The sequence below is a fragment of the Dreissena polymorpha genome, chromosome 9, assembly GCF_020536995.1.
Source record: "Dreissena polymorpha isolate Duluth1 chromosome 9, UMN_Dpol_1.0, whole genome shotgun sequence".
In the NCBI taxonomy this organism is placed as follows: domain Eukaryota; kingdom Metazoa; phylum Mollusca; class Bivalvia; order Myida; family Dreissenidae; genus Dreissena; species Dreissena polymorpha.
In genome coordinates, this window is record NC_068363.1 from 20,818,434 (window position 1) to 20,831,489 (window position 13,056).

At 35.9% G+C, this 13,056-nt stretch overlaps 1 protein-coding gene across 7 annotated transcripts in view; it reads left to right on the plus strand.

Annotated features, from left to right (window-relative positions):
• LOC127846695 (NLR family CARD domain-containing protein 4-like) overlaps positions 1 to 13,056 on the plus strand; it is a 755,110-nt gene that overhangs the window by 77,748 nt on the left and 664,306 nt on the right. For all 7 annotated transcript variants that reach the window (XR_008033618.1, XR_008033617.1, XR_008033616.1 and 4 more), the window contains exon 2: positions 4,777 to 5,374. Coding sequence is in view for 4 of the 7 variants with exons in the window: in XM_052378176.1 (XP_052234136.1) it covers positions 4,799 to 5,374 (576 nt within the window). In the remaining 3 variants the exon portion in view is untranslated. The remainder of the gene's footprint in view (positions 1 to 4,776; positions 5,375 to 13,056) is intronic.

Sequence of the window (13,056 nt, forward strand, 5' to 3'; positions counted from 1 at the left end):
GTATTATGACTTGTTAGTATAAATTTTTTTTACTGGTATTCCAGTTTATATAAGATATATGGGTGTTACTCGTAATTAATTGGTAGATTAACAAACTGACAAAACTTGCTGGACTGAATAGTGGATCTACGTAATTAATAGACATTTGTTCAATTTTGTTTTATCTTTATTTTTGCCGACTTTCTTTAACCTTGCCGTCTGCAAAGTCTGCAAAAAACTCTGCAATAATCGGATGGTCAATCAATTATCACGTAATCACGGCTGCTAATTACCCAGTTAGTGCGCACGCACTATTAAGACGGTGACATGTGTATTGGAAGAGATGAGATAAGATAAACAACGTCCGGGGTATTCTCTCGATTATAGACCGAGTTTCAAATTCTGATACATTAATTTCAATGAGAAGCACAGCGGGATTTATTACCATGGAACTCGATATGTTAACTGACTGACGGGTCTAATTTTCGATGCGTCAAAATGACGCACAGCAGAAAAAAGGGTTGCTTCAAAAACGAGTCATTTTTAATTTGCTCGCGTCAAATTTCAGGATGAATAGTGAAACTCCTCACAGAAAATTGTACGATGCATTGAACTTGATATGTATTGCCTGCCTGCTACAATTTACTTATATTCAAATCAGATCGTAGAAAACGCCTTTTAGTGTCTTGGCGTGTGTAATGTGCTATTACAGTAGGAAATGATTCTATATGATTACGAACATCTTCTATGATTGCATCTGGGGTTTTGTTATGGGGAGTGTGCTTTCCACGCCTGTCAAAGGAAGCAAATGTGATTTCAGTGCTGTATCTATAATTCTGCCACCAATAGCTAACGCCTTCTGGAAGAAAGCTTTGCAAACACATTTCGTATCTAAGTGATATACTCTGGAAATAGCTCTGCGCTTTGATGAGTGTGTCCTTACACGACTCGGCACATCCCCCGTTAATGGCAATTGTAAAATATTGAAAACAATCCCTGAATTATGTGAGTATGAATGAGGTTGGATTAACATATATCCCGATCAGACTATAATATTTAATACATTGTATACCCATCGTCTGGTATAAAAAAATAGTAACATAGGTTTTAACTCAAATTCCTCATGCATGCCGTATACGTGCGCTTATAAGACGCCCTGGCTTATAAGACGCACCCCGACTTGGGACTTTATAATGGGTGGATTTGAGACTGACCCGCTTGTAAGACGCGGTCAAATTTTGCCGTATTCATCGGCCGGAAAATGGCCGGAAAATGGCAGAATGTTAAAGAAAATCATCAATTAGTAAAACATTAAGAATTTTTCAAACTCGCGCTGCATACAATTAGTAATTCACGCAAGTCTGAAAAATAAATAATCAAACAACAAAGTAAATAATAGTTGTTTATTTTATGATATATTAGTGGGTTTTAATTTATTTTCAAGTATTATTCATGCAATAAAAATTATTATTATCAAATTAACCAAATTTCTAACAATTGCGTATTTAATCAATTGCAAACATAATATGTTCGTAATATCAATGCACAAGCAAAATTGATCGTGTCAGTCATCTTAATTGTATTGTTTGACAGGTATTGAAATCTAATAGGCAGATATTTTGAAAGCGTTTAGTTTTATTACCTAGATTATGCAAATTTTACGCCCATTGTCTATCAACAATAGGTAACGCCTACTTTCATAAAATTAGCCAATCGCCTGATAGAGTGATAGACTCCGAAGCGCAGATCGAAATCACGTGTCAAGAAGAAAGCCATATGCCTATAATTGCATGCGGTCGCTCTTTGCTCCCGTCGTTGTTGGCCCCTAATAAATAATGTGTCATCGGCATTAGTGGGTCGCCTGAATAAACGTGTTTATTTAACATTGACAGTTGCAAACTGGTAACTTATTTCAGAGGATACCCTAATTGCCAATAATGTCTTAATTGAAAATTAACGACGTGGAACAAAGACGATCAGGTGATACAAATTTGTCAAATAGCATTTGTAATTGGCAGCGTGTTTATTAAACAATTGACAGTTTCAATCTGAGGATTGATTTTGCTGTTGTTTTAAGCATGTTGGCATCGTGTTCCGCTTACACACGTATGCTATAATGGCCAATTTATATGGCATTTAACGACGTCGCGTGCAGACAATCAGGTGATAAAAACTTTTCAAAAATAATCACGGACAATATAACGTCTTACGCCCCAAAAATAACAAAATTCAAATTAAAAATAATAGACAACAAAATCAGTAACAATACATTTTATTACAAATAAATGGGTAACTGAACATAGCGTTCCGATACACAGTACGGGCCAATACAGACTTTAGAGAAAATGCAAATGGCTGCCGCGATGATTCAAAACAACTGACAAGTGTCCAACTTGGCTAGCATAAGCCCAGTAAACTCGATATTTTGAAAAAATTTGTTTATTTTCACCAGTATCTCGCTTATAAGACGCGACCCGAACTGTAACTTATTAAATTAAGTCTTAAAAAATGCGTCTTATAAGCGTACGTATACGGTAATACTAGTATGGTTACTTTGTTTAAAATTATTATAATGTGTGTATTATAAACTGGTAGGAGGGAAACTTATGTTTGTTCTCCATTTCATGTGCGTGAATTTCATTTTGAACTTGAGTAAAATACCTCCTTGTTATACCATTCGACCCTAACATATTGACTGATTGTATTCATAAATGTAGCATTACAACATGTATTTGTGTTTAATTATATTTGTATGTTTCTTATTGGCTTTTGTGGTCAGGTCCTTCATTAAAATATTTAAAAAAAACCTATGTGGTAACAGTGATACATGCGTAGTAAAGTATAACACCCTGATGTGCGTGTAAAAAAAACAACCTATGTGGTAACAATGATACACGCGTAGTTAAGTATAACACCCTGATGTGCGTGATGCTATTCGAGACTTAAGGTAGACGTAACTATTACTCTATGAGAGATTGGCAGGATGTCACATGCTGAGAAACATGCTGATAATCATTCATTGCTTAAACAAGTGATCTACGTAAATTGATGCGGGGTGTTACAAAAAAAAGATTATAATCATAGATAATGTTCTAAGTTGATGAGGTCCTTCCGGAACAGTGCCTGCATTATGTGGAGACCCATAGTGTGTCCCACCACTCCTTCCAAATTTAATAACTTGACTCATAAAAAGTTGAAACGTATTTTAAATTAAAGCTTCAGTTTCCAGCTACATATGTATTTAAGTTTTACTGAAAGTTATTCAATTTTGGTGTTGTCTTATGCTGTGGGCGGGGGAGGGGTGGGGGAACCGGATTGTCCAGAGGAAACCTACCTGTCCCTTATAGTGACCACCTACCAAACTCACGTGCCCTGGGAATGGGGATTGAACCCCGGTTGCAGAAGTGAGAAGTGCATGAACCAACCACTGCGCTAACCGTAACCGGACAGCCTTGTAGATAATGAATTAACATAAACATATTTAAATTGAGAATTCGAAAATCAGGTCAATGCCTTTGCTGCATAATACAACTAAATCTTGTCAACGTGTTTGCTGCATAAAACAATCAAACCAGGTCAATGTGTTCGTTGCACAATAAAACTAAGTCAGGTCAATGTGTTTGCTGCATAATACAAATAAACCAGGTCAATGCGTTCGCTGTGTAAAACAACTAAATCATGTCAATGTGTTCGCTGCATAAAACAACTAAATCACATGAATATGATTTCTGCATAATACAACCAAATCAGGTCAATGTGTTCACTGCATAATACAAATCAATCAGGTCAATATGTTTGCTGTATAATACAACAATCAGGTAAATATGTTCACTGCATAATGCAACTAAATCAGGAAAATGTGTTCACCGCATAATACAACTAAATCGTGTCAAATTGTGTTTGCTGCATAATGCAACAATGAGGTTAATGTGTTCACTACATAATACAATCAGATCAATGTGTTCGCTGCATAATGCAACAAACAGGTCAATGTTTTCACTGCATTACGCAACAAACAGGTCAATGACTGTTCGCTGCATATTTCAACAAACAGGACAATGTGTTCGCTGCATAATACAACTAAATTAGGTCATTGTTTTTGCTGCATAATACAACTACATATATAATTGTTACCATCATAAATGCATAAATCATATTAATGAGACACCAAAAACTGTTTATTATATTTTGCAAATATTTGTACTTAGCTTTAACATACACTATCAACCTGACATTTTTGATGTCTGCACAAGTAACTACGTAGATTGGGTCTCAGATACATATGGTTTGTCCAAATGACGCATGACAGATATGTATTAGTATATTGCAAAATAAAAACACATCACATAAAGGAGCACTTGGCGCCCAACACAATAGGGCACATCATACAGGTAGGTTCTGCTTTGAACCGATTGGTCAATTTGGTCGACTTTGTTCCGTAACAAAAAAGCCGATTATTTTAAAATGCTACAGTGTAAAGCGAAGACGGTCAATCAGCTTTCAATTGAATGTTTAAGTCTCAAAACGTGCAATCAGGATAGCCCAGTTCACAAACATTATAACGATCACTCTGATTGATATAATAGATATAACGACCTAAGCATATACAGCTCATCGTCAAAATTACAATAACAATAAAGCAAAATAACAATAACAATAAAGCATTAATACAACAAATACACGTGATCCTGCACCCTTAATACACACTTGACATTAAATTGGTAGATCCCTCTTTATACAAATCCATTTTAAGAAAAGCTCGGAAATGAATGTTATTAACTGATATATGCATTACAGGGATTTAGTGGACTAAAACGCAATGGCGAGTTTATCAGCTGTCTTCATTGAGGCGAAAAGGACGAACTGGCTGAAGGCGTGGCTGGCAGTTGACATTGCAAAGTCTGGTTTAGAGCAATTCGTGGACATTGAGGCTAAAACTTTACACACCAATATATACAACACTATCTGGTCTAGAAGTTCGGCGCCAGCCGCGTGTAAAGGTTGTCACACTGCAAATTTGCTTAAATGCCCGACACAAGGCGTATGCAAAAAACGAGGTGCACATGGCAACTGCACAGCTATGCATGATAATGCGGCAAAACAACCACGACCATGTCCAATAAATGTGTGTAATAAAGTCCATGACGAGATTGTTAATCAACATATATTTAGTAATCCGTCATGGAAGAATACATCGGCTCAACAATGGGCAAAACATCCATGGGAAATTGCCAAGTGTTATTTCCCTCCAGACGGATATGTTGGTAAAACTTCAGTTCAAGATACCGACTTCAACGGGCTCATCAGCTTTATGATGAACTGCAAACACTTTAACAACATGTTTTCATTCGCCATAGCTGTAGGAAAACAAAATCCCCCTTGTCTACTAAAAAAGGTAAGTGTATACTTGTGATTGTCAGTTTATTCCATTACTTTGACAACATTGAACCTGTCCCACCCACCTGTCCATCCAGCCACATATGAGATCGTTTATGTTGTATGCTATGTATCACTGTTTTGAACATTTCTAATATCAACAAAATATTTACAGGAACGCATTCATGCCATAACTATGTTTCTTTGCAATTCCATTTGTTATTCGTTTTTTTACAGTGTCAATTAGTCTACATGACGTTACACGATTTCAATAAACACAATTTGAACACTCATAATGCGTCTTAATTGCACAAGAAATATAATAACTGCAGTCACATACTAGTGTGTATCAGAGCTTAATCACAGATACAAACATTAAATAGTTTTTGAATTCAGCAGCAGGGTACTTTTTTATGCCCCCCCCCCCCTCGAAGAAGAGGCGGTATATTGTTTTGCACATGTCGGTCCCTCTGTCGGTCAGTCGGTCCTTCCACCAAATTGTTTCCGAATGATAACTCAAGAATGCTTAGACCTAGGATCATGACACTTCATAGGTACATTGATCATGACTGGCAGATGACTCCTATTGAGTTTGAGGTCAAAGGTCAAGGTCACGTTTGGGGGGGGGCATATGTCTCCGACCGCGGAACACTTGTTCTCGAATGCATTAAGTCAAACTCTTAACTATAGTTAATAAGGAATTACATAATGCCAGATTCACCATGGATAACTGCCTATACCCTTCCCAAATAAGTGTGTAAAACTCGAGTTTAACACGGGTTTTATCCGTGTTAAACCAAGCGGTATTGGCAGTTGGTTTTTAGTGGGTTTTGGTACGTTAGTTTTTGTGAGTTTTGGTAAGTTGGTTTTTTCTGTGTTTAAAGTGGGTATTTTTACCAACTTGGTTAAAACTGAGTTAAACACAGAAAAAACTCACTTGTTACACATATGTGGGTTTTGGTAAGTTGGTTTTTTGTGAGTTTTGGTATGTTGGTTTTTTGTGAGTTTCGGTATGTTGGTTTTTTGTGAGTTTTGGTAAGTTGTTTTTTTCTGTGTTTAAAGTGGGTATTTTTACCAACTTGGTTAAAACTGAGTTAAACACAGAAAAACTCACTTGTTACACGTATGTGGGTTTTGGTAAGTTGGTTTTTTGTGAGTTTTGGTATGTTGGTTTTTTGTGAGTTTCGGTATGTTGGTTTTTTGTGAGTTTTGGTAAGTTGTTTTTTTCTGTGTTTAAAGTGGGTATTTTTACCAACTTGGTTAAAACTGAGTTAAACACAGAAAAAACTCACTTGTTACACATATGTGGGTTTTGGTAAGTTGGTTTTTTGTGAGTTTTGGTAAGTTAGTTTTTTGTGAGTTTGGGTATGTTGGTTTTTTGTGTGTTACAAAGACACACAAAAACCAACATACCAAAACTCACAAAAAACCAACATACCAAAACCCACAAAAAACCAACATACCAAAACTCACAAAAAACCAACATACCAAAACTCACAAAAAACAACTTAAACACACTTCTGTCTACAAAAGTGTGTTTAAGTTGGTTTTTGTTAGTCTTGTGTTCGCTTAAGGGATCATAAAATTTTGCTTGTCTGACCTGTAACCTTTGTAAAAAAAATATATTTACACCTTTATGGTAAAAAGGGTATTTGAGATACAATCACAACAGATCATTACAAGCCCCATGTGATTAAAAAGAAAAGACACACAACTTGCAAAAGAATATGTTTATATTAAAGCGGGTACATACGATCTTGTCAAATATTTAGTAATAAATATAAAATGTGTAAAAAACTGATTATACATATATTTCAATATAAACTAAAATAAAAGTTAAGAAGAACATGTGTCGAAAAATGCTAAATAAGCCAGATATTTAATTCTCAAATCGAAAAAGGCTGTACAGCCGAATTCGCCAGCATGTATATCATGCATGTACGATGTGAATCTAAATTTAGTTTAACGGTTCATTTGAAATTCCTGCAGCGATATCGATTCATACGACACATGAACACTTACAAAAAAGACGAATGCATCGGTTATTGTAGGAAAATAATTACGAATTATCTTCGTCACAATCGGCTCGGGGCGCTAATTTGTATTTGCTGTATGTTATGAAATTCGTCTTAAATGTATCATTTTTCTTGCAAATTGTGTGTTATTATAACATATTTGTATCAATATTTTACAATTTAGCACATATAAAAATCGTATATACCCGCTTTAAAAAAACAAATAATGTGAACATTTTTACAGTGCATTTTTAACAAAACCAGGAAAACATCAGTGTTTTTTTTCACAAATAGGGGAATGGTGGCGGGGCCCGTGGAAAGGGGAAAAACGCGTTGTTTTTTAGGAAAAGTGGAAAATTAAAAATTCACTCTTATATTTTCTGAAATTTATTATATGAATACACATGTATGTATGAATGTAATATTCACAGCTGAATTTCTCTGTCCTTTTTCTAAAATATATACCAATGATTTTTTCAACATTAGTTTCAGACAGTTAAGCCTTCATGCACAGTCTCAGTTTTCCTAGCCATTTTGAGTCTAATTGGGACTTTCTAATCAATTAAATGGCAAATGTTAGCATTTTTTTATCAATAAAATGGACCAAATTAAAATGTTTTTATCATCAAATATTGACACAATATCAGCGATTTTCCTTGTCCAATTGGGAAAAGTACCCGTACCGGTTCAATTTGGAAAAATTGAGTCGTGAAAACCTCAAAATTGGGAAAAATCGAATCGTGAAATCCTTAAATTGGGAAAATCGCGTCGTGAAGTTTGGGTCTTATTGAATACATCATGCAGTTCATATTTAATTAAACATACCCATTAAAATAATCATTTGCAGACATGCCTTAATGAACATTAAGTAATAAATTTGATATAAATAACAGAATATTATTAAGAACACACAAAATCAATTACTAGTTGTTTTAATCTCTTATAAAGCAATGTCTCTGTCTTTCATTTTTTTGAAAATTTCAACAATCTTTGATGTTTGATCATCTATCAGTTGCTGGCATCCCTCTCTGCACAGCATCATTAGTGCTGTCAATGTGTCGTGTGATAGACAGTTCCGAATGGTCGTGCAAAGATTGTTCATTAGACTGAACACACTTTGCACAGAGGGGAGGTTACAAACCGACGTAAAACAGTACGCTGGCTGCCTGACAAAAGAACCGGAAACAGTAACGACTCTATTGATTGCACGCGCTGAATAATAAAACCCGAAATTAATCGAGCGCGTGGTTGCACACAACTATACGATTTTCTTTGTTCGCTCGCCGAAAGTTGGGTTTTGTTACGAAACTTTCGATCGTTTTGGGATTTTTTCAGATGCCGATTGGGAATTTGGGAATTTTCATTCGATTGGGAAAGTACCGTTTACCGGTACTTTATAAAGAAGGAGGAAAATCGCTGCACAATATATATACAGTACAGCCAAAGCGGCACAAACATAATCCGCGGCTACGCCACGGCCAGATTATTAGTCCGCGGCGGCCGAATCGTGTGTTCACGCGGCGTATCGCCGTGGCACTCGGCATCGATCCGCGCAACGACGCCGAGTCTGTATTAAACACGCGTACTTTCGCGGAGTAAATCCGCCGCATACGTACGCGGCGGATCGAGTGAAAAGATATCCACCTACATGTACATACATGTATGTGTAGCGTAGAATTAATTACACGCAACTGTTTATGTTTCGTTCGATTATCATTATTAAATTTGTAATCCGAAACACACTTCCGAATTTTAATGCTAACGCGTCCTTTGGCAAATTCTAGCGTCAAATAAACAGTGCTAAAATATCCTTTGTTTCATAAAAAGCGCGCGAAAATTACAAGATAATTACAAGATTACAACGTATTTGTAGTTTTGTTAATTATCAGCTTATTACAACTATTGTTTGAATATGCGTATATAAACACGTTTTATTTTGTTCATATTATACAGTTAACATCGCTACTAATTACCCGATAATCCCGTATATTCCAGTTTTAAAGCAAATGCTGGTAAATATTTACGATACACAAACATTCTCGATATTTCCTTAAGTATCAAATAGATTTTGGCATTTGTTACTATTAATAGAGATGATGAAATAACATCTAATCGGGGCGTTTTTTTTCTCCACTGAACACGCGATTTACGCCTGACGAGATGTTCATGTATTTATACAACACAAAATACACCCAAACTTTCCAAACGACGTTCTACATGTCTGCATAATTTTCGCGCGCTTTTTATGAAACAAAGGATATTTTAGCACTGTTTATTTGACGCTAGAATTTGCCAAAGGACGCGTTAGCATTAAAATTCTGAAGTGTGTTTCGGATTACAAATATAATAATGATAATCGAACGAAACATGAACAGTTGCACGTAATTAATTCTACGCTACACATACATGTATGTACATGTAGGTGGATATCTTTTCACTCGATCCGCCGCGTACGTATGCGGCGGATTTACTCCGCGAAAGTACGCGAGGTTAATACAGACTCGGCGTCGTTGCGCGGATCGATGCCTAGTGCCACGGCGACACGCCGCGTGAACACACGATTCGGCCGCCGCGGACTCATAATCTGGCCGTGGCGTAGCCGCGGATTATGTTTGTGCCGCTTTGGCTGTACTGTATATTATTTTTTTTGTGTACTATTTTATGTAAAGTTCCGCCCATAAAAATAACTTTCGGCTGTTCTGTCGATCAGATTCGCAACTTTCATTCATAATTATATTACTGGATTATTACTCTGGTGGAAAATGTATTGGCATGTTTTGTTGAGTGACAGCGCGTGCTTTCAGTGTATATTGTGTCTAGCTCGGATTATGAACCTATAGCTCCGCCCATTTTAACATTTCATTCAACAAAGGTATCTCAGGTGTAAGCGAGCTTGATATTGATTGGCCCAGCTATCATGCTCGCTTTCATAAAAAAGGGGCCACGCGTGGTCGCAAGACGATCGCCGTTATGGCGGAATTGTCGGAGGGTTCCCGATTGGAGTGGTCGCTTACTATGGTGCCGATCGGGTTTCGCTTTTTGTTTAAATGCTTACGCTGACAATGAAACCAAATTGAAAACCAGTCCGGATTTGAATTGCGGACAATTTCAGTGCATTTCAACTGCTTGATATGACGCAATTTTTCGATATTTTATACATTTTTATTGCAAAAAAAACGTGCGTAGCAGGGACTCTCGATTGGTTTGGAACATGCGTCTCTTTTCAAATTTATGCATACAAATACGCATAATTAAGCGTTTCCGAGAGCCCTGGGCCAGTATTCACCAACCACCTAAGGGAGAAAAATAACCTAAGGTTGTCATTTTGCCTAAGTTTTTTTATGTTTTCCCCTTAAATTTGAGGAAATGCCTTAATTCATATTCACAAAACTCCTAACCTTAGAAATACGCCTTAGGTTGACCGTTTTTTCCCTCAAAGTTAAGGGACACATACACCTCTCTTAAGTCCAACGAAATCACCTTAAAAATGGCGTCGTAGCAGACGAGTTTCCGTGGTTTTCGTCATTTTTCGACCAAAATCCATCCCAAAGGTATGTTTTTTCTTTGAAATGTATCACCGTTCTTAACAGAGACCGATATGTTTTCCGTTGACTTTCAAAGTCCGGTTTTTAAACACTCTACCGGAAGTAAAATCGTTGTCATCTAACGCGAATTTCATTTCATGAATACAACAATAGATTTTTGTATCATTTAACGTTGTTTCTCAGTATGCATCATATATTTCAAGAAATGAAAATATTAGGACACAAGCAGGCTTTATGTACTTGTGCCTGGGATGTGTTTATATATCTGACAATGTGGTTATACTGTATTGCATGTCAGATTGTGTTTATCTTTCCCTTTTGCAATGTCTACGAATATGTGTATTACTTTTAACACGGAATTATGAAGTAAGTGCAAACTATTTTTCTGTTTATTTGCTTTTTCAGAATGGCTAGACGTTTTATTCACAGGGTAGATTAACTAGACAGTCTACAAAATTCTGAACTTATTGAACGCTACCGTTTGGACAGACAGGGAATTTTATTTCTGAATGACCTACTTACTCCTGTAATTGCACCAACAAACAACAGAAACAATAGTTTGAACAGTATCGAAAAAATTCTCATTTCATTACGATATTTTGCGACATCTACCATTCAACTAAATGATGGTGATGTCCATGAGGTTTCTCAACCCACAGCTTCACGGGTAATTACACAGGTTACTGATGCGTTGACAGAGCCTGAAATTGTAAGACAATTCATAAATCTACCAACTGCTGCGGGAGAAATCCGCCAAATAAAGGAGGATTTCTACAATATTGCCAGATTTCCAAATGTAATTGGGGTAATAGATGGTACACATGTCCAAATACAAGCCCCACATGTGGATGAACCCGCGTATGTCAACCGGATGGGATATCATTCCATAAACACTCAGGTAATGTTGTTATTTTCAAAATATCGAAAACATAGCTATATATATTTTATTAAATTCTTCAACTTTGTGAATCAGTGTTCAATGTTTTTTTTTTAAGTTTAATCATTAATAATATAAACACATTTTCAATATATGCATGCAGTTTATGATTTATTCTGATAACCTTTTCTAATGTGCACAATAAACATGCTTATTTGGTTTAAAATGCCAAAAAAATTCCAATAATTAATTGGGAGCCAATTTGCGATTCTTCTTTCGTATATTCTCTTTTTATACTGAAATGCATGGATTGTGAATGACATTTTAATATAACTTCTTATTTGTTGTACATATGTTTTTCTAATATGGTATAGTGTACTATGCTACAAATATAACAGTGGTAAAAAAATATACAAGTGGAAAAGAATATTAATAGGCCTACTATGTTTGTATCTCCATATAATGTTTTTTTTACAGATCATGTTTGATGCCAATTGTCTTATTAGAGACATTGTACCGCGATGGCCTGGTGCTGTCCATGATGCCAGAATACTCAGGCAAAGCGGCTTACATCAAATCATGGAGCAGAACATTGTCCATGACCAACACCAATATCTCCTGGGAGATTCAGGTTATCCGTGCAAGAGATGGCTTCTGACTCCATTCATGAATCCGGCTGCAGAGCACCAGCTGATTTACAACAGGTTAAAAAAAATACATTGTAAATTCTACTACATAGTAACAGATTTTCCATAACAACACCATAGCTCATATAAAAGCAAACCTAGCAATCAATATGAATTTTTCACCGCAATGTTTAATAACTTTATGAGCGACAGTTAAGTTTCTATGATTTTCTTCTAAAAGAATTTCATTACTTTGACCTCAAATAAATGCTCCTCCACTCCATCTTGTTCCTGAGCAAAATGTAAAGACCCTTGGTGCTTATATGTGCATGTCTGATTTATGTTAATACTATAATTTCATATTGTGTGTAATTCTCATGAAATGTTTTTAATGTATTACACTTCATAAAAAGTATTTAGTTATACATTAATGATGTGCAATTCTGGGTACTCAATAAATATAAAAGAATGTTGCTTTTATCAGGGAAAAATTATTCACTTCTTCATGACCATGCAATAATGCTTTTACTACAAAAGATAAAATCAATTATCAGAAGAATTTAACCATTTACTTTTGTATTAAAGGGCACACAAACGTACGAGATCTGTGGTTGAGCGCTCCATAGGGATTTTGAAAA